This window comes from Lucilia sericata, unplaced genomic scaffold (assembly GCF_015586225.1).
Source record: "Lucilia sericata isolate MDLA Ls3-8-SP2 unplaced genomic scaffold, ASM1558622v1 Contig004063F_arrow, whole genome shotgun sequence".
NCBI classification, from domain to species: domain Eukaryota; kingdom Metazoa; phylum Arthropoda; class Insecta; order Diptera; family Calliphoridae; genus Lucilia; species Lucilia sericata.
In genome coordinates, this window is record NW_023997130.1 from 1 (window position 1) to 24,823 (window position 24,823).

The window sequence follows — 24,823 nt, forward strand, 5'->3', positions numbered from 1 at the left end:
GTCTATAGTCTAGTCTATAGTCTAGTCTATAGTCTAGTCTATAGTTTAGTCTATAGTCTAGTCTATAGTCTAGTCTATAGTCTAGTCTATAGTCTAGTCTATAGTCTAGTCTATAGTCTAGTCTCTAGTCTAGTCTATAGTCTAGTCTATAGTCTAGTCTATAGTCTAGTCTATAGTCTAGTCTATAGTCTAGTCTATAGTCTAGTCTATAGTCTAGTCTATAGTCTAGTCTATAGTCTAGTCTATAGTCTAGTCTATAGTCTAGTCTATAGTCTAGTCTATAGTCTAGTCTATAGTCTAGTCTATAGTCTAGTCTATAGTCTAGTCTATAGTCTAGTCTATAGTCTAGTCTATAGTCTAGTCTATAGTCTAGTCTATAGTCTAGTCTATAGTCTAGTCTATAGTCTAGTCTATAGTCTAGTCTATAGTCTAGTCTATAGTCTAGTCTATAGTCTAGTCTATAGTCTAGTCTATAGTCTAGTCTATAGTCTAGTCTATAGTCTAGTCTATAGTCTAGTCTTAGTCTAGTCTATAGTCTACTCTATAGTCTAGTCTATAGTCTAGTCTATAGTCTAGTCTATAGTCTAGTCTATAGTCTAGTCTATAGTCTAGTCTATAGTCTAGTCTATAGTCTAGTCTATAGTCTAGTCTATAGTCTAGTCTAGTCTATAGTCTAGTCTATAGTCTAGTCTATAGTCTAGTCTATAGTCTAGTCTATAGTCTAGTCTATAGTCTAGTCTATAGTCTAGTCTATAGTCTAGTCTATAGTCTAGTCTATAGTCTAGTCTATAGTCTAGTCTATAGTCTAGTCTATAGTCTAGTCTATAGTCTAGTCTATAGTCTAGTCTATAGTCTAGTCTATAGTCTAGTCTATAGTCTAGTCTATAGTCTAGTCTATAGTCTAGTCTATAGTCTAGTCTAGTCTAGTCTATAGTCTAGTCTATAGTCTAGTCTATAGTCTAGTCTATAGTCTAGTCTATAGTCTAGTCTATAGTCTAGTCTATAGTCTAGTCTATAGTCTAGTCTATAGTCTAGTCTATAGTCTAGTCTATAGTCTAGTCTATAGTCTAGTCTATAGTCTAGTCTATAGTCTAGTCTAGTCTAGTATAGTCTAGTCTATAGTCTAGTCCCTCTGTCTATAGTCTAGTCTATAGTCTAGTCTATAGTCTAGTCTATAGTCTAGTCTAGTTAGCTATAGTCTAGTCTATAGTCTAGTCTATAGTCTAGTCTATAGTCTAGTCTATAGTCTAGTCTATAGTCTAGTCTATAGTCTAGTCTATAGTCTAGTCTATAGTCTAGTCTATAGTCTAGTCTATAGTCTAGTCTATAGTCTAGTCTATAGTCTAGTCTATAGTAGTCTCTAGTCTTAGTCTATAGTCTAGTCTATAGTCTAGTCTATAGTCTAGTCTATAGTCTAGTCTATAGTCTAGTCTATAGTCTAGTCTATAGTCTAGTCTATAGTCTAGTCTATATTCTAGTCTATAGTCTAGTCTATAGTCTAGTCTATAGTCTAGTCTACAGTCTAGTCTATAGTCTAGTCTATAGTCTAGTCTATAGTCGTAGTCTATATTCTAGTCTATAGTCTAGTCTATAGTCTAGTCTATAGTCTAGTCTACAGTCTAGTCTATAGTCTAGTCTATAGTCTAGTCTACAGTCTAGTCTATAGTCTAGTCTATAGTCTAGTCTACAGTCTAGTCTATAGTCTAGTCTATAGTCTAGTCTACAGTCTAGTCTATAGTCTAGTCTATAGTCTAGTCTATAGTCTAGTCTATAGTCTATTCTATAGTCTAGTCTATAGTCTAGTCTATAGTCTAGTCTATAGTCTATTCTATAGTCTAGTCTATAGTCTAGTCTATAGTCTATTCTATAGTCTAGTCTATAGTCTAGTCTATATTCTAGTCTATAGTCTAGTCTATAGTCTAGTCTATATTCTAGTCTATAGTCTAGTCTATAGTCTAGTCTATATTCTAGTCTATAGTCTAGTCTATAGTCTAGTCTATAGTCTAGTCTACAGTCTAGTCTATAGTCTAGTCTATAATCTAGTTATTTTTTGTTTATTGCAAAATACATATACTCTCTTGTTTATATTTTATTTGGTATGGATAAATAAATTTGCCAATTTTAGCAAGAAATTTTTAAATTGTTTTTTGTAAACTATTAACTGTTATTATAATAAATTAATATATCATTTTCTATGACAATGCAAAAAATTATTCAGAAAGGAACATGGAAATGAAGAGAAAAAAACATGCTAACGGAAATGAAACTAAAAGTAGTTGTTGTCAAACCAATAGCGCAATCAAAACAAATAAAAGTTTAAGCTTCAAAACAAAAACAATAAGATGCGCGTATACTTTCGTATGTGTATATGTAAGGAAAAAAAAGTAACTTGCAAAAATGCGTATTTTAGATTATTATATGGTCGTTTGAGGATTAAATTCTTCACTTTTTAAACAAAAAACTATTAATTTTAATTAAATTTGTACTCTATTAGATTTTAATCATAATTTCCTATAATTCTTTACTGATATAATAACCCTTTTTTAAGATTTTACTTAAATGAAATGCGACCGACACCTTAACGCGACCACGGCTTTTTGAGAACTGAAATGGGATTCAATGAGAAGGAATAACATGAAACGAAATGGAATTAAGACTATAGGGGTAGAGTGGATGAAAAGGGTTCACGAATTTTCTAATTTTAATAACATAACAACTTTTGTCAGTTATTAACTTTATCCTTCCTAAAATCTTTAAATAATTGTTTATTTTATAGCTAATTGCAGATGTTGGAATCTTGTTTTTAAAATTTTAATTATAGAAATGTTTTTTATTTATTTTTAGGGTTTCCTTTTTATACTATTTTCTATTAATTAATAACTCTTATTAAGGATTTTATATTAAAAACAGAAAATCTAAAAAATTTATAACAATGCAAAAAATGAATCAGAGAGGAACAAGGAAATGAGAAATAATATGCTAACGGAAATGAAACTAAAAGTAGTTGTTGTTAAACCAATAGCGCAAGCAAAACAAATAAAAAGTTGAGCTCCAAAACAAAAACAACAAAACTGTTGCTGTTTTTTCTTTTCTTTATGAAGATGCGCGTATACTTTTGTATGTGTATATGTATGTAAGGAACAAAAAAACAAGTGACTTGCAAAAATGCGTATTTGAGATTATTAAATTGGCTATTTTGAGGATTAAATTCTTCACTTTTTAAACAAAAAACTATTAATTTTAATTAAATTTGCACTTTATTATATATTTATTAAAATTTGCTTTAATTCTTTATTGTTTTAATAACACTTTTTTAAGATTTTAATTTAACGACATGCGACTGACACCTTTACGCGACCACGGCTTATTGAGAACTGAAATGGGGATTAAATTAGAAGGAATGACATGAAATGAAATTTTTGCTAGAGGGGTAGAGTAGGAGAAAAGGGTAGACGAATTTTCTTATTTTAACAAAATTTTTTCAGTTATTAACTTTATCCTTCCTAACAAAAATTTAAAAAATTGTTAGTTTTTTAGCTAATTGCAGATGTTGGAATTTTATATTAAAAATTTTAGTTATAGAAATGTTATCTTTAATTTTTAGGGTTTCCTTTCTATACAATTGGTCGTTTTGCCAATGAGGTGTGTACGGGCAAGAATAATCTTCATGGCACTTGTATGGTGAGAGGAGAATGTGCCGATAATGGAGGAGTTTCAGCAGGAGGTTGTTCAACCATTACCAATCAGGCGGTTTGTTGTATATGTAAGGAAACTAAGTAGTTCTTTAGTTTAAAAATAAAATTAATCTAAAAATAATGTCTCTATCTTTACACAGACCAGAAAACCTGCGGCGCTACCACCCAATACAATAACACCTATTTCTACAACTCCGGCTATCCGGGTACCTACAGTGGCGGCGGCCGATGTACCATAGTGGTGCAACCCTGCGATTCAAATATTTGTCAACTTAGAATTGATTTTCTTTCGCTACAATTGGCTCCACCAAATGGTGATGGTTTCTGTTTGACCGATTCTCTACAGATAACGGGCGGTTCGTCGCGTGTACCAGCCATATGTGGTGATAATTCAGGACAACATGTTTATGTAGATTTCAATGGTGAATCACCCATAACCATTTCAGTAGCCACCTCCTCCAGTTATACCTTTAATCGTCAGTGGCAATTACAAATAGCACAATTAGCATGTGCCTCACCCACACTGGCGCCCTCCGGCTGCCTGCAATACTATATGGAGGACAGTGGCACCGTACAGAGTTTCAATTATGGTTCGGCGGCCAGTTCTTTACCCAATTCGATTGGTGTGCCGGGTAGTAGACAAATAGCTAATCATCGTTATGGCATTTGTATACGTATGGGTGCAAATAAATGTTCTATAACCTGGAGCCAAGTAGACTCGGATGCCTATTCCTTTACTCTCACCAATGATGTGGGTGCTGTAGATCCTTCACTCTTGGCCACGGAGGCAGTACAAAGTCAAGAATGTACCACCGACTTTGTTATCATACCAAATCCCACACAAAATGGTAACACCTTACCCAGTGATCGTTTTTGTGGTTTGGGTTTGGTATCCACCACCAGCTCTACCAAACCTTTTGTTTTGTATGTCGTTACAGATGACAATGAGGATTTCGATATATCAAATCGTGGATTTTATCTTTCGTATTCACAAAGTGGCTGTCCGGTTATATGATGAGAATGCTGCAGTGTTTTTTTTTATACAAATCATTATTTTTTTAATGACTGAGGAATTTATAGGTTGAGAGCTTTAAGACGATTTATTAACAACAAATTAAAAATTAAAAAAAAAAAAACAGAGGAAAATAAAATAACAAATGTACTTAATTTAAGTAAAATAAGGACTTTTAGCCTTTAAATAGTTTTTTTTATTTAAGAAATTTAATTTAAGTTTAAACAGTTTTTTTATAATTACAATATAACATAATATTAACGCATATTTTTGTAATAAAAAGAAAAAAACAATAGTTATTTATAATAATTTATATTTAAAAACAAACAATCAACTAGCAATGGATTTAATTTTTTCAATTTCTACCACCAATTGTTGGATCTGTAATGAAAGGAAAAGAAATATAAGATAAAGTATTTAAGATTTTAAAAATTTAATTTAGGAACTCAGGAAACATTTGGGAATTTGTTGTGATTAATTGTGAAACAAGTTCACACGAATTGATGTCTAGTTTTCTATAGCATAGTCTAGTCTATAGTCTAGTCTATAGTTTTATTATAATGTTAAAGAAAACCTAGAAATCCTCTTACCTTTTGGGCATGTTTCTCCTGTACTTCAGCACTGGCTGACTTACGGAAACCCTCATTTTCCATACGCATTTGATAGCGTTTCAATTCAGCTTCCAGTTTCTGTAATTTCTGTTCGTTAAGATTATTAGCTAACTTTGACTTTTCTTCCTTAGGTTTGTACAAATCATTCGTGGAAATACCTTAAAAAACAGAAACAAGTTTATTTAAAAAAAAAATAAAAATAAAAAATAATACAAATGCCAACAAATAAACTCACCAAAACTACACAAATGTCCAGCAGTGGAAAATAATTTCAAATCCTTATTTGTTTTAGAACTATCAGTCAACATTTCCAAGTGTACACCTCTTACCAAAGTTAAAGCTTGTATTTCCTGTATATGGCTTTGCAAGAGCTGTAAAGCTTCTTCATTATGAGCATACAGCTTTAATTGTGGATCATATTTTTTGGATATATTATGACGACTCTTAAGTTGTCTTATATTTTGTGAAATATCCAAAATTTCATTAATTTCTTGCTCTAATTGAGGATTATGGAATCTATTTAGTTCAATTTCGATATTTTGAGGCAAATATTTTAGCAATTCTTCACTTAGGTAGGGAGTAAAAGGACTCATTGCCTGTAGAGACCAGCTTAAAGCAGTGGCTAAAGTGGCACAGTGTATGTAACCCTCTGACTTTTGGGAATTTATGTTAGCTTTACAGGTTTCCTATTTTAAGTAAGTATATTAACTTAATTGAATCTAATTAACAGGAAATATTGATAATTAAACTCACCACATACACATCACATAAATTATTGTACAAAAATTGCTTTAAAGCGTGGGTGGCGGCATGTAAATTATAGTTTTCAAAGCTTTCTTGGCATATTTTTAAGGTTTCCGCTAAACGACTTAAAATCCATAGATCCCATTTCGTTAGGGGCACATGATTCATAGATTCCACTTCATTTAAGGGCATATTTAAACGTTCTGCTGCTCCCAAAGTAAATCTTGTAGCTTGCCATATTTTATTTAGGAACAATTTATTGGTGTAGCATTCATTGACGTCGAAATTGATAAAATGACTTTTGATGTTGTGACTGCAAAGGGTAAAACGTAAGGCATCTGTACCACATTCTTGTATACCCTGAGGAAACATACGCTGCAAACCTTTAAGGGATTTTTGCAACTCTGCAGCACTTAAAATGCCCGCTTTGTGGGAAGTTTTGACATCCTCTTGTAGCGACTAAAATGTATATAAACTTGATCATTTAGATATGAATATTAAGAGCAATAATTTACCTCCAGTGAAGCTCCCTGCACTACTTGTTGAGGAGTCACTACATTACCCAAACTCTTGGACATTTTACGTCCATGAGCATCACATACTATGCCATTTAAAAGTACTTTTTTAAAAGGTGCTGATCCCGTCAGCTTCACACCCAACATTACCATTCTGGCTACCCAAAAGAATAAGATATCATGCCCCGTCTCCATAACATCTAAAGGATAATCTTTCTTATATTCTTCAGAAGGCCAATTGGAGGCGGAAAATGGTAGTAAAGCTGAAGAAAACCAAGTATCCAAAACATCAGAATCCTGTGTCACTGTTATAGAGTTTGATCTTAAAATGTCTGCTGCTTTAGTTAAAGCTTCGTCCGCTGAATGAGCAGCCACCCAAGTGGTTTCATTGGTTGTATTATCTACAGCCTTATAGGCTGGTATCTGATGACCCCACCACAATTGTCGCGACACACACCAATCATGACAATTTTCCAGCCACTTTTGCCAATCAATTTCAAAATTAGGTGGTACAATTTGTAAACGTCCACTTAAAACTTCAGCCAAAGCCTCATCGGCCATGGGTTGACAGTGCAAAAACCATTGTTTTCTCAACATATACTCGATGACATCCTTAGAGCGTGAGCAAATGGGTAATTGCATGTTATGGTCCCTCACACCAGTTAATAGCTGCAATTCTCCTAGCTGTTGCAAAATTTTTTCGCGAGCCTCAAAACGTGGCAATAAAGCAAACTGTTTGTAGTCCTCATTTATGGCACCGGTAGGGGTAAATACCTGTTTCGCTTTAAGTAAATGCCTATTGGCCAAATCGAAATCATTACGATCATGAGCCGGAGTAATTTTAACTGCGCCTGTACCAAACTCTGGTTCAACTGTTACATCGAATACTAGAGGTATAGTTTCTTCACGGAAGGGATGCCACAACAAAACCTCCGGCATATCACGATACTTTTTATATCGCTCATCTGTAGGATTTACAGCAACAGCCACATCGCCCAGTAAAGTTTCAGGTCTGGTGGTGGATACTGTTATAAATTCATTATCACTACCCAAAATTTTATACTTTATATCATAAATGCGGCCAAAAGTAATATTTTTATCATAACCAGGCACCGCAACTTCGGTGGCACCTTTCAAATCCAAAATTTCTACCTCAATATCAGAAATGGCTGATTCTAAGGCACAGGACCAATTGACTAGAGACTCTCTGCGTGTCATAAGACCCTCCTCAAACAAGCGTATAAATGCTTCATTGACCGCATAAGCCTGACGCTAAAAGATTACAATTTCTTTAACCTAAAAATTAAAAATAAAAATCTACTTCCACTTACCTTATCCATGGTAAAATACTCTCTATCCCATGTTAGAGTACAACCCAACTTACGCAAATCTTGAGTTATGCCCTCACCTTTTTCTTCTTTCCATTTCCATACTTCCTTCAAAAACTCCTCACGTCCTATTTGATGTCTAGTGACACCTTTCTCTTTTAGTAATTTCTTTTCCACCACCACTTGGGTGGCAATACCAGCATGATCTGTTCCCGGTATCCAAACAACTTCATAACCCAATTGTCTTTGTTGCCGGCATATGACATCCTGTACTGTGGCCATGAGAGCATGACCCAAGTGTAAATTTCCCGTAACATTGGGTGGTGGCAGCAACATACGAAAGGTACCCGGTTTACATTTACCTTTAGACTCGCTAGGCTGTGAGTAACTCTTCTGCCATTTGTCTTGTTCCACTAATTTTGGTTGATAACCCGGTGCTAAGGAGGCTGTTGCAGAAAAATATAAAACAGTTTATGCCAAATTTATCAATGAAATTGTAAGTGTCATTACCTAAATTTGAAGCCCAACGTTGTCGCTGGAGGTAATTTAATATATTTGCAGGTTTTACATAATTTTTTTGATTTATTTTATTAGAAAATTGCAAAAGTTTATACATTTTTAGCAAAAAATTATGAAAATTTCGCTTTTTTAACAATGATTACATCAGCTGTAGAGTTAAGCCGATCATCTGTTTTTGTTTTGATTCTTCTTCTTTTCGTTTTGTGACAATGAAATGATTTGTTTATGGTAATACAGTGCTATATGGGTAATATGGTATTCTTTCGTTTTTGACCAAATGTACTTATTTAAAAATAAAATAGTATGTACTAATGTATGTCTACTCAGGCATGGCCGACCTTATGATAACCTACACCAAAGATATTTTCTACATGAGGGCTTATATGGGTCTATCCTTAAAAATTTTTGGAAGAGGAATTTACGTCTATATCAAAGAATTTCATCGTGTTATAAGTGTTTATAAGTGAATTTTGATCTTCAAGTCATTTTCTGAAGGGGAGTTTTTATGGAGGCATTTAAACTTCTATAAAACTAAGTTTTGCGATTATTGTTGACATATTAGAACATTTAACATAATTATGAATTCAAAAGTCCTATTCAGGTGGTTGGGTTGTATGGGGACTAGGCGAAAAATGGACCGATTTCAACCATTTTCAATAACGTTGAAGAGTATGTAGGGTGCGCACAAGCTTTAAATGGAAACACAGACGGACATAACTAAATCGATTCAGAAAGCGATTTTGAGCCGATTGTTATAGTTTAAGGTGGATGTAGGATAAATTTGTGGGTGTTACAAACATCAGCACAAACGCATAACACCCTCCCCACTATAGTGGTGTAAGGTATAATAATTAACTCCTTTTTCGACGACCCATACAACTTTTATTTATACCTTCTTTCCTACCTTCTTTTTTGATTACAAGTATTTTTAGAACATAACATATTAATGAAAATATAAAGTCATATATTTTTTTAATAATAACATTTGAAATTTTAATAAAAAATTCAAAAATATATTACTCTTATTTTTTTAATATTTTTGATTAAAAAAGTTCTTTTAGTTAAAATACTTTACAACTGATACCAGCACTGTTATAAAAATTTACTCCCCTTTTTATACAACCATGACAATCAGTTGTTGTTGTTCTTCTGCACTTGGATGTGAAAAATACACAAAAAAATAAGAAGACGTAACAAGAAAATTTGTCCGGGTATAGTTGCAGTGAAAAAATAGTTAAAAATATCAAAAATTATAAATAAATGCATAGAATAACTTAAAAATAACAACAAACTGCTAGAGAATATGCAAAAATAAAAAAGATTTTGCAAAAAACAACAAAAGAAAACTTCTATTTAAAGAAGAAAATTACGACAGCAAAAATAGATAAAAGCTAGCGGAAAAAAGGTAAAGTAGAAATATAAAGTGGGAGTTTTTTAAGCAAATCTTTTAAAAACGAAGTATATTTTAAATTCCCCATAAAATTGGTAATAAAATTTCTTTTAATTTTATAGTTAGAATAATTTTCTAATTAGCATTTTTTGCAAGAAAGAAAAAAAAAACGAAATAAAAAAATGGTGTTACAAAACAAAATGTCAAATTAGCAGCAAAAACAAAGAAAAACAGCGCAGGTGCGTATTGAAGGGTCAAAAGAGAAACCACAAAAAGATTGATTTTTCCCTACACAAAATTCCAATTAGTTGGTTGAAAAATTTTACAGCATTCACATCGTAAACGCGCTAAATTTTTTTACGGAAAACAAAAATAACCCATAATATTTAAAAATCTAATAGAAAAACTTAATTAAATCAAACTAAACTTAATAAAATAAAAAAACTACTGGCTGTTGTTATAAACAGAAAGAACATAGAGCGCGTGTGAAAATAATTTCATAATTAAAATTTGAAAAAATATTTTTCATACATATAAAAATACGTTTTTTTTTTTGTAATAAACCAACGAAAACTAATTTTTTCTACTCAATTGTTAAAATTAAAAAAGCTTTTGTTAAAAAATTAAATAAATTTGTTTGTAATTGGAAAAATTATGTAAAAAACCAAGGGGTTTTCAAACAAAAAAATTTTTCTTCCTCTACTTTTTTTTACAACACCGAGAAAAAAATCTTCATGGAAGAAGTGTAATACAAAAAAAAGAAAACCCAGAGAAATCACCTGAATTTTTTACATCACATAAAGTAACAAAATATAAATACAAACAAGCAAATGCTAGAATAAATAAAAATTAACAAACCCCCCTTTTTGGAAACCGAAAAAAAAACGGAACTTAACCTAAAAACAAACCAAGAGAGTTTTTAAGTGAGTAAAGCAAAAACAACTAAAAACAACCCCACTCTCCTGTTTTAATTTTTTTCTTTTATATTTATTTTTCGTGTTTGTGTTTTCTCGTTTATTTTATTTGTGTGTTAGTTAATGTTTACATTTAGTGAAAAAAAAAAACAAATTTTGTTTTCTGAAGTAAAACTGGAAAAAATTATTAAATTTGAACAGAAACAACAACAATCTTATGAAAATATTCTACAAAACAAATAAAGATAGTAATTGTTTAGGTACTTTTTTATTTTGTTTCTTATCTACCTTTTTGTGTTATTTTCATTTCATGTTTATTTTTTAATAATTATTATCATTTTAATTATAATTAGAATAATTAGACACATCCTTAAATGATTTTTTAATTAAACACATAACTATTTGAGATAAAACTTGAATTTCAAAAGCTTTAACTAAAAATAAAAAAAAAATTTAAAGTCCCCTATTTTGCTATTTGTTAGCATGGTACTAAACTTAATTAAATTTCATAATATTACGAAAATTATAAATTCGAATTGGATTGTTTGCATTATTTTATACCTAATTAAGAAATAGTCTATAATTTTTTATCCATTATAATCGAGTTTTTGAGTGTTTTTATGCAAATTCTCGAATATAGAATAGGTATGACGACTATTTTATTAAGACTTTTAGGAATCAAACACTTTTAATGAGTGTAAACGGCTTTACTAGGTAAAAGCTGTTTGTACGGCTGTCGATTAATTTGGACTGACCGATTATATCTCGTATATTTTTCGATCCTATTGATAAACAGTTTAAATCATATATTTTGACTTCAAATGGAACATTTCTTGTTAATTTATGTTCTAGTTCAGTTCTAGATAAGTTTAAGTTCAGTTCTAGTTCATTTCTAGTTCAGTTCTTGTTCAGTTCTTGTTCAGTTCTTGTTCAGTTCTAGTTCAGTTCTAGTTCAGTTCTAGTTCAGTTCTAGTTCAGTTCTAGTTCAGTTCTAGTTCTAGTTCAGTTCTAGTTCAGTTCTAGTTCAGTTCTAGTTCAGTTCTAGTTCAGTTCTAGTTCAGTTCTAGTTCAGTTCTAGTTCAGTTCTAGTTCAGTTCTAGTTCAGTTCTAGTTCAGTTCTAGTTCAGTTCTAGTTCATTTCTAGTTCAGTTCCTAGTTCAGTTCTAGCTCAGTTCTAGTTCAGTTCTAGTTCAGTTCTAGTTCAGTTCTAGTTCAGTTCTAGTTCAGTTCTAGTTCAGTTCTAGTTCAGTTCTAGTTCAGTTCAGTTCAGTTTAGTTCAGTTCTAGTTCAGTTCTAGTTCAGTTCTAGTTCAGTTCTAGTTCAGTTCTAGTTCATGTTCTAGTTCAGTTCTAGTTCAGTTCTAGTTCAGTTCTAGTTCAGTTTTAGTTCAGTTCTAGTTCAGTTCTAGTTCAGTTCTAGTTCGTCTAGTTCAGTTCTAGTTCAGTTCTAGTTCAGTTCTAGTTCAGTTCTAGTTCAGTTCTAGTTCAGTTCTAGTTCAGTTCTAGTTCAGTTCTAGTTCAGTTCTAGTTCAGTTCTAGTTCAGTTCTAGTTCAGTTCTAGTTCAGTAGTTCTAGTTCAGTTCTAGTTCAGTTCTAGTTCAGTTCTAGTTAGTTCTAGTTCAGTTCTAGTTCAGTTCTATTTAGTTCTAGTTCAGTTCTAGTTCAGTTCTAGTTCAGTTCTAGTTCAGTTCTAGTTCAGTTCTAGTTCAGTTCTAGTTCAGTTCTAGTTCAGTTCTAGTTCAGTTCTAGTTCAGTTCTAGTTCATTCTAGTTCATTCTAGTTCAGTTCTAGTTCAGTTCTAGTTCAGTCTAGTTCAGTTCTAGTTTAGTTCTAGTTCAGTTCTTGTTCAGTTCTATTTCAGTTCTAGTTCAGTTCTAGTTCAGTTCTAGTTCAGTTCTAGTTCAGTTCTAGTTCAGTTCTAGTTCAGTTCTAGTTCAGTTCTAGTTCAGTTCTAGTTCAGTTCTAGTTCAGTTCTAGTTCTGTTCTAGTTCAGTTTTAGTTCAGTTCCAGTTCAGTTCTTGCTCAGTTCTAGTTCAGTTCTTGCTTAGTTCTAATTCCGTTCTAGTACAGTTCTAGTTCAGTTCATGGTCCGGTTCAGTTCTTGCTAGTTATATTCTAGGGCAGTTCTTCACTTCTAGTTCAGATAAAATTCAGTTGTAGTTTTTACTTCAAAATACTGATTTATTGATCGAGAACAATAGTCAATCACTTTTATTAGCACATTCTTTTTAAGAAAAACTTTCGTTTGGTATAAGCTTTCGCGAAGTATGATGCATACTGTTAATATCTCAATCATCATCTTGATATTGTTATAAATTTTGACAGTATAAATGTTCATGAATAAAAAAATCAGCTGTTGAAATGACTCCGTTTTATAGTCGCCTTGCACAGTACATACATTATATGTGCATGATTGTATGTTTAAGAATTATGTATATTGACAGTATTATTTTGGGTTTATATTATTAAAAAATTTGACAATTAATAGATTAGCCTGATAAGAACGTCAGATATTATATTGAAAAATAATTTAAAAATAAATTTTTCAAACCTGTGCCTGAACATGTACAAGATAAATAAATAAATATGTATTTTATATTGATAGTCTAAAAAATAAATTTTTATTATTTCTTTGTTGTTATTCTATATCAGTTAAAAATCGTCTAAAATACTAAGCAAATATAAATTTTATTTATTTGTCTGCAATTTTTGTCGCTTTATTGTAGTAGTTAATCAGATTTTTACTTTTCTTATTGTTTATTTTTTAACTTAATGTGAGTTTATTTAATCATCCCCTTCTTTTCATATACATATTTGCTTATTTTAAGTAAATAATTTACTTACATACAAATGTATATAAAGACAAATATACCCCAGTCTGTATAAATAAAAAGTGTTTTTAAGTAATTTATTTTACACGGCACTTTGACATTCAATCATTAATTTTAGTATTTTTATTTGTAGTACAAAATTGTAAAAAATTTCTTTCTAAATTATTTGTCCTTAGAATATGACATGATATAAATGTTTTTACTTCGCTACTATTAGCATACGAACTTTATTCGAATTAATAATTACTTGATTACGTTGTAATGTTGTCATTAGAAACAAATTTTCTTTAAACAATAGAAAAACTTTGAACATTGATCAATTATTTTATATTTTATTTTTGAGGAATTTAATTTTAAAGACGTCATTAGTTTTTTAAACTATTGAGGACATAATTAAACACCTTTAAAAAAAGTTTTCAAAATAATAAGAAATTATTACATAGTAATTAATTAGTAAATTTATTGTAATGTTAAATTTCCTTTGTTTTTTTATTATTATTAGTATTTATAAACTAATTATTAATAAACTTTGGCCAGAAAGATAATGATTTTTTAATAATGACAAATTTTGTTTTAAAGTACGTAACAAACAGTAATGTATAATTAATAAATAGACTTTTAAAGGTGAGAGTTTAATTATAAAATAAAATAAAGAATGATTATTAAATTAATGTAAATTTCATAGTTTTGGTAGTTCCTACCCAAAGAAAGTACATAACTTCAAAATATATGTTACTTACGACAAAATTTAAAAAAAGTCGAAACACTGAGACCAAGCTAGTCTTTGGTAATAGGACATTTTTTCTATTACATCTGATTCATGAGATATCGCTTACTGAAGTTTAAAAAAAATGCAATTTTCGGCCTTTTTTGAGATGTTATAACAGCGCCAAGACAATCTAATTTTTACAATGTTGAATAACATCTGAAAGTCCATTCTGACAACTTTAAAATAGTATTTGAAAAAGCCTTTGAAAAATAATGGTTTTCGTTATATTTATGGTATACCCTACAATACTATAGTGCAGATGTTGTTATGCTGTGTAAATATTGTTTATAAAATATTGGATCCATACCTAACTTCAGGACAAGATATCTGGAATCTCTCAGGTAATGAAGAAAATGTGAGGTCAGATTCGGATTTAGCTCGATCATTCACAAAAGTATATTTTTGTCGACCTGTGTTATTATTTGACACTAAACTTTCGAATTTCAAAACTCGATTTTTCTTAAAAGTGTGTTCAGTTCTAGTTCAGTTCTAGTTCAGTTCTAGTTCAGTTCTAGTTCAGTTCTAGTTCAGTTCTAGTTCAGTTCTAGTTCAGTTCTAGTTCAGTTCTAGTTCAGTTCTAGTTCAGTTCTAGTACAGTTCTAGTTCAGTTCTAGTTCAGTTCTAGTTCAGTTCCAGTTCAGTTCTAGTTCAGTTCCAGTTCAGTTCTAGTTCAGTTCTAGTTCAGTTCTAGTTCAGTTCTAGTACAGTTCTAGTTCAGTTCTAGTTCAGTTCTAGTTCAGTTCTAGTTCAGTTCTAGTTCAGTTCCAGTTCAGTTCTAGTTCAGTTCTAGTTCAGTTCAGTTCAGTTCTAGTTCAGTTCTAGTTCAGTTCTAGTTCAGTTCTAGTTCAGTTCTAGTTCAGTTCTAGTTCAGTTCTAGTTCAGTTCTAGTTCAGTTCTAGTTCAGTTCTAGTTCAGTCTAGTTCAGTTCTAGTTCAGTTCTAGTTCAGTTAGTTCAGTTCTATTTCAGTTCTAGTTCAGTTATAGTTCAGTTCTAGTTCAGTTTCTAGTTCAGTTCTAGTTCAGTTCTAGTTCAGTTCTAGTTCAGTTCTAGGTTCAGTTCTGGTTCAGTTCTAGTTCAGTTCTAGTTCAGTTCTAGTTCAGTTCTAGTTCTGTTCTAGTTCAGTTCTAGTTCAGTTCTAGTTCAGTTCTAGTTCAGTTCTAGTTCAGTTCTAGTTCAGTTCTAGTTCAGTTCTAGTTCAGTTCTAGTTCAGTTCTATTTCAGGTCTATTCAGTTCTAGTTCAGTTCTAGTTCAGTTCTAGTTCAGTTCTAGTTCAGTTCTAGTTCAGTTCTAGTTCAGTTCTAGTTCAGTTCTAGTTCAGTTCTAGTTCTAGTTCAGTTCTAGTTCAGTTCTAGTTCAGTTCTAGTTCTAGTTCAGTTCTAGTTCAGTTCAGTCAGTTCTAGTTCAGTTCTAGTTCAGTTCTAGTTCAGTTCTAGTTCAGTTCTAGTTTATTTTGATATTTCACTTCGAAATATGTATGTATTACAAAAAAAAAATTAATTTTTAAATTATTAGTAATTTTATAATAAAAATTAACTTGTGGTATACAACATTTTAACATTTCGATTAGAAAATTTATCAAAGAAAATGACAATTTGTAATAATAAATGTCTTTGAGCAAACATTTCAATTGTAACAGCACACGAATTGTGTTATTGCGAATTATTCCTTTCTATAATAGTTACTTTTTCTATTATTATTTGCTTTTTTCTGTCGAAACTAATTGATGACATTATTTTGATTGTACGAGATTAAGTTTTTTTTTTTCATTTACGCTACGATAATAATAATAATAGTTAACTATAATTTTTGTTGGCGCTGCTATTGCTGCTGCTGCTATAGTAGTAGTTATGACTATTATTAAACTTTCCATCTATCATCTGTTGGCAATTGTACCGACGTACAAGTAGTACTCTCCCACATGTTTATAATAAAGAGAAATAAAATAGATAATCGTAAAAAAAAAACTAGAAGGTGGAAAATTCAAAATAAAATAAAAAATTTAGAAATTCTGTTTAAAAACTTGTTTACAAAGATTTGTGGGTTTATGAAGCTTTTGATGAAGACCAATTTCTCAGTAGGTAATTTTTTAAAAATTCAAATTTTTGTGTTGTTAAATTTGTCTTTATTTCTACTATTAATACAACCCGCTCTCTGACAGTTGTTGTAGTTTTTAACCGATTTGTTGTTATTTTTCACAAATTGAAATCAATGGTAAGTCACTTTGACAAGCGGGCAAGACAGACAAATAAAACAGCAGTTAATAACACTTGAGTAATATTACTTACATAAACAAACACTATACAAATCAAAAGTTATAATACATTTATAACCATGTCTACAGATCAGATGTATTTGTATAAACCTCCCCCCCCAAAAAAAAAATACAAAAAAAAAATTGGAACATTGTGTACAATAACAGCAACAAAATTACAAAACTACTTACTGACAATGATAAAATTAAACATGATGATGATGGTGATAGTGGTGGCGATGGTGATGGTGACGTTGTGTATAAATGATACAGACACACAGATGATTATGATGACGATGTGTACTCAAACGTAATAGTTGAGGTAAACAAGAAAAATAGACCAAACCAACCAGCCAGTCAGCCAACCAACCATCCAACAAATTTTATAATAATAGAGCGCGCATGGCCCAGTTTTTTTTTTTCTTCTTGAACAGCAACAACAATAACAGCAAAAGCAATAACAAAATTCAATATAGTGCATTTAAGATTTGCTTATATTATTTTATATACCCATCAAAAACTTTCATTATCCAATAGCATTTGAAGTCAATATTTTAACATGGCGGTGATAATATAAAAGGCAAGTACTTACCACGATCGCTTGCAAATAAGGAGTTATGTAAGTTCAAGCTCTGTTTTTGAAAAAAATGCCGATGAGAATAGGTTTTGCGCTACTTTACCAGTGCCTCTGGTGGGAATCGAACCCACCGCCTCCGGTCTACCAGACTAGAACACTAACCACTAACCTATCGGAGGCCATTGTAAGTCATTACCAAACTTCTTCTATGTAATGCAGACGGTATGTAATACTCATTTAATTATAAGTTAGTTTTGCTGGGTATCTTTTTTTCTGGTTGGGATGACAGTAAAAAAATCTTGACTTTTAATAATAATAAAAAGGGTGGTTATTACAGTTTTCTATTTTGTTTCCAGCTTTATTATACACATTCCTTTATACACACAGACTAAGTGTAACTTATGACATTTAAGCAAAAATTTAATCAAATATTTAAAATTGGAAACATCAACAAAGGAATATGTGTGTCAATAAAATTTTGTTTTCAAATTTTGTATGCAATTTCCATAAAATTACAATGTATTTTTTCCAAATAATGTTTCTTTCTTCTTGTCTCTTTTATTTTGCCACATAGTAATTTTGTATTTGACAGCATCTGCTGTTAAAGAGCATTATGATGCGTATTGTGTGTTTGAGAGCAGATTTTTGGAAAATTGCTGAAATATGCACTTTGTATTATTTTTAGGTTAGTTCTTTTTTTATGCTCTATAGTGCGTAGTTCAGAGAATTTAACCGAAAAGCCTGCATACCACCCATGCAGGCGTTAAAAAGTAACCTAGTAATATACATACATAGGTACTACATGATAATGGTATATAACCCTTACTCTTATGTATAGTTATCCCAGTTATTAGGTCGTTTGTTGGTTTGCTGCTTTTTGCCATTCATGTGATAACATGTGATTCTCTTTTATGTTTTGTTTAGTCTTTTTTTCGGTTTTAATTTCTTTTTATTTTTAATTTCAAATCTGTGTTCTGTTTTTTGTTTGTTTAGTTTTTCTCTGGTTTTAGTTAAAAAGAGCACCTATTGTAATTGGGTTATATTTAGTTTGTCTTTACTATGGCACTTATTTTTATTCAAAACAAAATTTGAATTGCTGTGATTTGGGGTAAACAACATTTTGGGTTTTTAATTAGCATTAAAGTTTAATTTATGTTAGTAAATAAATATCAAGCATTGAACAAATTTGTTGCATTTAAATTTAATTTTTTTAATTAATATCAAGGTTAGGTTAGATAAATAAGGGTTATAAAGTTGCAAAGAGGCACCCAAGATGACCTCACATTACAGGTAAATCATCTAGAAACGAAGCTATAAGAGAAAAGAGACTGCAAGATGAATGGGAAAGAGAATTCAAGAAAATATTACCATGTCTCCTTGGGAAACCCTGGTGCACCCACAAAATTCAGATAAGACATTTGAACAAGATACTTTTGTGTTATTCATTACGCACACTTTGGCTAGACGGTTTTACCAGATACAACAATATCCGCTAATACTGTTGAAAAAATAGAAGAAAAAACAAAGATAAAATAATGAATTCCTATCTAAATATGTAGAGATAGAATTATTATGGGTTTAGGTTAGGTTTAGGTAAGAAGAATAGCCACTCAATCAATCATGAGTGGCTCACATGAGGCTATACCCTAGTGGTCGTAGGATTCCATTTAAGTATTACTCTCTACTTTCAGATTTAAACCAACCAGTTTGATTCACAAAGTTTAGGATATTTTTAAGGCATATCCCAGATAGCTCATCCAAACAAGATAGAGCAGCAAAGCACATTGTTCTCTGCTTTCATTGATTGGTGGGCAATAGCAGAGGAGATGAGGTGTTGTTTCCTCTTCCTCTTCATTATTACAACTCGTACAGCAGTCGTTATATTTGAGACCCATTCTTCTGGCGTGATTGCCAATTGCGAAATCTTAATAATAAACTTGACCTGGGAGCATCACCTCGAAGTGAGACAGGTGGTTCCACTGAACTATCTGATTTGAGCCATTTCATATAGTTCAGTCTAAACCAGTGATTTACAGTTTGTAAGGGAGATACCAGAAATTCGATTTCATTTTTCCCTTTCATCGCACCATTCCTGGCAAGTTCGTCAGCTATACAGTTTTCCTGACAATTACTATGTCCAGGGACTCACTATCTCATTCAGTGATACCCAGGATTCCCCTAGACTTCTGATCGCAGCTTTGCTGTCCGTATATATACATACATATGTATATCACCCGATAGTTGATAACATCTCAGCCAGTTGGCGACACGTTTGATAGCAAATCTCTCTGCCTGTAAAATACAATAATTAGGTACCCTAAAAGAGGATTTCGGAGGAACTCGGATTTGAAAGCGTCTGTCGAATTGAGGTTTCGCAACGCAATAATCTACATTAAGATGCAAGGATTCGAAGTGTTAATTATTTGTGTGTGCCCTATGCCCTTTGGAACAGCCAAATAAGTCTTCCATCACTTGAACTTTTTCAAGGTGGCATGGAGTAATCCCAAAACCCTATAAAAGTGCAATTCCACTCGGATACCATAAGGTCCACTGTGATTCAGTTCATAGAAAGTGACTTTGGATATTCACTTTCTATGAAGAAACAAAACAATGGAAAAAGAAAGAACATAGGTAAATAGGAGAGATGAATGGTAACAGGTCGATTCCCAAGGGGGTTTAACCCAAAAGATTTATCTTAAAATCTATTCTTCGAATGTGAGATAATCTGAGTCTCCATTTTAAAAACTCATTTAAAGAAATGTCTAATTCCCCTGATAAAACCTAGAAGTCTGCGAAGATAAAGTCCCGCAATTTCCGCCAGTTCCTCAGGAAAATGAGGTGGCGGAAGAACTTGCAAGGAGAGACCTATTTGCCTCTATTATACAATGAACTTCAAAAGATTCACTAATCATTCCTGGAACAGTAATATGGATTGTAAAGTATCAAATGGACGAAAGCTACGAAGATACTTATTGGGCTGGATAGAAGTAGTCGAGTCCATTAAATATGGCTTTTAATGGGGCATTGTTCTATTAAGAATTGGAAGGAGAGACCTATTTGCCTCTATTATACAATGAACTTCGAATGATTCCCTAATCATTCCTGGAACAGTAATATGAATTGTAAAGTATCAAATGGACGAAAGCTACGAAGATACTTATTGGGCTGGATAGAAGTTGTCGAGTCCATTAAATATGGCTTTTAATGGGGCATTGTTCTATTAAGAATTGGGGAGCTCTAGAGTCAGAGATTACAGGGTTTAAAACAAAAAGTGCGACAAATTGGAAAACATTGTATTAATGGCAATCAATGCAATCTGGATTGTAAAGCAATGAAAATACTTATTGGATTGGATAGTAGTAGTCTAAGGACTTTGACATGACTTTTAATGGGGCATTGTTCTATTAGGAATTGGGGAGCTCTATATTATATTAAAAGTGTTGCATGTAAAAATTTTATAAAATAGATTCCACGACGAACTGGGAAATATTGCTGGAGGCATTCTGTGCGGTTTTATCAGGAAAATTAATCGTTATATCGAGTGGAGGCTTTAGTGAGGATTCAGATCTTCTGTCACAATTCTTGTTTAGATCTGAATCTGAAAAATGTATTTTCCTCTTTTTTCTTGTTTCTTTTATTTAAGTTATGTAGATATTTCTGTTCAAGGAAATCGTTAAAAAGTTTCAAATTATTTTCTCCTAAAAAAAACATAAATAACTATTTTAACCAAAAACTTAACAAAATGTCATTGAAAACAACTACAAACTTATAATAAATATAAGAAAATAAACAACAATCAAACCACCTTTTTGCTGTTTAATAACAATGTATTAAATTAAAACAATTTTTTATTATATTTATTTATTTATTTCTCTTTATTTTTCTTTTCTTTACAAAATTTACACCATTCTTCATGGATTTGCCTTGGAAAAATGATGTTGATGATACCACCTGAACTACTTCCTACAACAAATACTACTACGACTATTTGCCACTTAAAACAATTTGACCACACTTTAATATTATGCTGCTGATGCTATTTCTCTACTACTGCTGCTGCTACTACATTTTTTATGATTTATTTACGTTTGTTATATTTTTTATTCGATGATGAATTTTTCGACACGATTTTCATTTTGTCAACAACAAATATACAAACAAATAATCAACGATCACTTGCTGGCTGGTGCTATACTGGCTACTACAAACAACTATTCCGGTATTTGGGGCATACACACTCATGGCTATAACAACAATGCAACACAAAAATGTGACGTTCTAAAATTAGGGCAACTGAGAATATACAGAACAAAAACAAACAAGTCAGCAAGTAGAATTAATAGTAACAACAAAAACAACAACGAGTGGCAAAAAAATAAAGAAAAAAATACCAAGAATAAGAAATTGTCAACTAACCAACTAAGATAAACCAAGTATAAATAAGAAACAAGAGAACGAGACGTGTGCTGGGTTGCTGTTGTTGGCGGTGTCAGTTTGTTGACGCTATATACATTTGCTTGTTTTTAATAATAGCCCGAAATAAAAAAAAAGAAAGAATTGTGTGAACACATCAAGACAACAAACAGTTGTTACTGGTTCCGTAATACATCAAACTAGAAGAACTATCACAAACAAATAGAAACTGAGGAGCTGAACAATAAAGCAATAGAAAAAAATTCCTTTTTTTATATACATTCATATAATCATAACAACAGACTACAAAAATGGACTCTTTAAAAATATCCAAAAGTAAGTGAAATGTTTTTTATTAAGAATTTGAAAGTTACAAGGAGATTTTAAAGTTTAGGTTAAAAGATTTCTTACAGATTCAGAAATTTAAATGTGCTATTGTAAAATACTCGTTTTAAAGTTTGCATTCAATACAAATTTAGTCGATAATGACATGGAAAATTCAGTACTATTGTACTTTTTTAGTCCATTTTGGCCGGCGTACTGTCACGTTATATTAAGTACTTTTTCTATATTACAAACTATCATAGGTAGTCCATACGTTAGTCAATATATTACTCTATAGTCTTTTATATAAACTAGTCAATTGACTAGTCAATATAAGTATTAGCACTAAGTATTAGCACTAATCTTCATAGACAAGTCTATAGAGTAGACCATAGACTAGTTCATTCAATATAATAATCAGCCGACTAGTCAATAGACTAGGATTACTAGTCCATTGTCAAATCAATCGTTATCACAAGTCAATGTCAATGCAGCTTTACTTGTAACCTGTAAGAAGAAAAAGTAGGAAAGAGAGAATAGGAGACACAGATAGGAGGTGTCAAGAAACCGTTGAAGAAAAGAACCAGGCATAATTGCCATGCAACCGTTAGTGGGAATTCGAATTTCAAACCCATTTTGATAAATTAATGAAGACCATAAGACGTTCCAATTGAATATACTATAATTCGAATAGGATCGCCAAAGTAGGCCGATGCAAGCGATCGAATTCGGGTCTCAGCCAAGGTAGGACAATTACAGATAAGATTAGTCACTTCTTCATCCTCATTTTGACAACTCCTACAGAAATCATTGAACGGAAGACCAATGCGTCTAGAATGGTTTCCAAATTTACAGTGGCCAGTAATAATCGATACCAGCTTAACTAATTGTAGTCTTTGAAGACCAAGGAGATAGTTAGACCTGCATGGATTCATATGGGGTCACAGCGCTCTAGCTTTAGAGCAAGTGTGTTCACGCGACCATTTGTCACAAGCAATAGAGTAGCAGTTTTCTCTTTATTGCAAGAAGTGGAATACCACAGAATTGATCTATTTCCAGTATGATAAGCGTGGCCAATGTGTCAGCAATATCATTGCCACATATTCTCCTGTGTCCCTTGACCCAAATAAGGGTGATGTTCGAATGTCTCGTCATCTCGTTGAGAGACGTGCGGCATTCATAGAGTAGTTAATAAACTTCTCAATAGGATAGACTATAGACTAGTCAATACATAATTCACAGACTAGTTAATAATATAGTCCATATATTAGTATGAAGAATAGTTCATAGACTAGTCTATATACTAGTCCATAGACGAGACTCAATAGTCTATAGAATAGTCAATTGACTAAACCATAGATAAGTTAGTCAATAAACTTGTCAATAGACTAGTTCTTAGACTATAGATTAGCACGAAGACCATAGATTAGTACGAAGAATAGATCATAGACTAGTTTACATATTAGGTTATATAATACTTAATACGAAGAATAATTCTTAAACTAGTCCATAGAATACTCCATCGACTAAACCATAGATAGTGAATCGACTAGTCCATAGGGTAGGTAATACACTAGTGCAAAGACTAGTCAATAGACCAGTCAATAGCTTAGTACATAATAAATAAATTTGTCAATAGACTAGTCCATAGAATTGTTTATAGAGCAGTCAAGAAACTAGTCAATAGAGTTGTCAATAACCTACGTTTCCAAAAATAAAATAATTTTAAATATTTAACGATCCTAAAATTAATTTTAAAAAATTGTTTCACTATTATTACAGGTTCTTCAAGCTCGTCAACTAATAACGCCTCATCGCCCAGCACAAATAAACCCACGGCAGGACAAACCTCCTCCACTCAGACTACAGTGCCCATAACTGTACGTTTTAATGCTGGCGATGAATGTATTGATGACATATTTCAATCGTTTCATACAACAAATACCACTAATACGTCAGCCACAAATACAGGAAGTGGTGGTGGTGGTGGCGGCGTTAGTGGCAATACTATCGGTTCATCGAATACCAACAATGCTAATATAACAGCCACTGGCGCTAGTGGTGGTGGAGGAGGTGGTGATTCCCTATCAACCAGTCCTTCGCAACATCATCAAAATCCTATAAATAATGTGAGTATTTTTGAACTTGCACACGACATTATCGTTTATTGCTATTATTTTATAAATTCTTTATGCAGTGTTGAAAAAGCCTATCTATAACTATTTTTATTTCTCTATAAATGTCGTTAAAGAAGGGAATTTTTTTTTCAGTTTGTTTAATGTGATTTGTCATCAATTTTTTAGTTTTCTCACATTCTTCCATCCACTACTACTAAGGAGGGCTGGTATTTTAAATATTTTTTGATTTGCTTTTAGTTACATTTAAATATTTGTCCCAGTGACATGTTTTTATCGCGTTATATTTAAAAAACTGTTTCAATTTTTAGTATCTTAGTTTGTTTTTATCAAAAACGTGTTGAATTTGCTAAATATTACTGTTTAAATTGTGTTTTTCCTGTTTATACAAACAAATATTTCTTAAGAATGGCATGAGTCATTCCTTTACGTGTACGTACCTAAATATAAACAATTTTTTATGATTATTGCGAATTGGCTTTTAATTTTGAAAATAAAATAAATAAATTTATCTATAATGCGTAAAAAAAGAAAAGGTACCCACAGAAATTATAACGAAATTTATGCACAAATTATTTTTTTTCAAAAGTCATTGTTTATTGTGGTTGAATATTTTAAAAGGAATTAATATAATAATATTAGAACAAATAATGTTTTCGTCGCTGCAAATAGTCGACAGTAATTTTTAAGTTCAGCTCTAGTTCAGTTCAGTGCAGTTCAGTTCAGTTCTAGTTCAGTTCTAGTTCAGTTCTAGTTCAGTTCTAGTTCAGTTCTAGTTTCAGTTCTAGTTCAGT

General features: G+C 31.7%; 3 protein-coding genes across 3 annotated transcripts; 2 read left to right on the forward strand and 1 right to left on the reverse strand.

Annotated features, from left to right (window-relative positions):
• Positions 1-3,604: 3,604 nt before the first annotated feature.
• LOC119615087 lies at positions 3,605-4,781 on the forward strand (the record flags this gene model as incomplete). Its single annotated transcript, XM_037971159.1, has 2 exons — positions 3,605-3,763; positions 3,836-4,781. Coding segments are annotated over 2 exons (1,034 nt in total), but the record flags the coding sequence as incomplete, so codon positions are not given.
• An 86-nt stretch (positions 4,782-4,867) lies between these two features.
• Positions 4,868-8,595, reverse strand: LOC119615089 (valine--tRNA ligase-like). The gene is made up of 7 exons (XM_037971161.1): positions 8,416-8,595; positions 7,909-8,351; positions 6,578-7,849; positions 6,072-6,521; positions 5,554-6,004; positions 5,298-5,476; positions 4,868-5,088 (listed from the first exon to the last, which is right to left on the reverse strand). Exons 1-7 carry the CDS (start codon positions 8,519-8,521, stop codon positions 5,038-5,040), a joined length of 2,952 nt encoding a protein of 983 aa, XP_037827089.1. The 5' UTR covers positions 8,522-8,595; the 3' UTR covers positions 4,868-5,037.
• Positions 8,596-9,585: 990 nt separating this feature from the next.
• LOC119615088 (translational regulator orb2-like) lies at positions 9,586-24,023 on the forward strand (the record flags this gene model as incomplete). The annotated part of the gene is made up of 3 exons (XM_037971160.1): positions 9,586-9,829; positions 21,446-21,906; positions 23,677-24,023. Coding segments are annotated over exons 2-3 (372 nt in total), but the record flags the coding sequence as incomplete, so codon positions are not given.
• Positions 24,024-24,823: the final 800 nt, after the last annotated feature.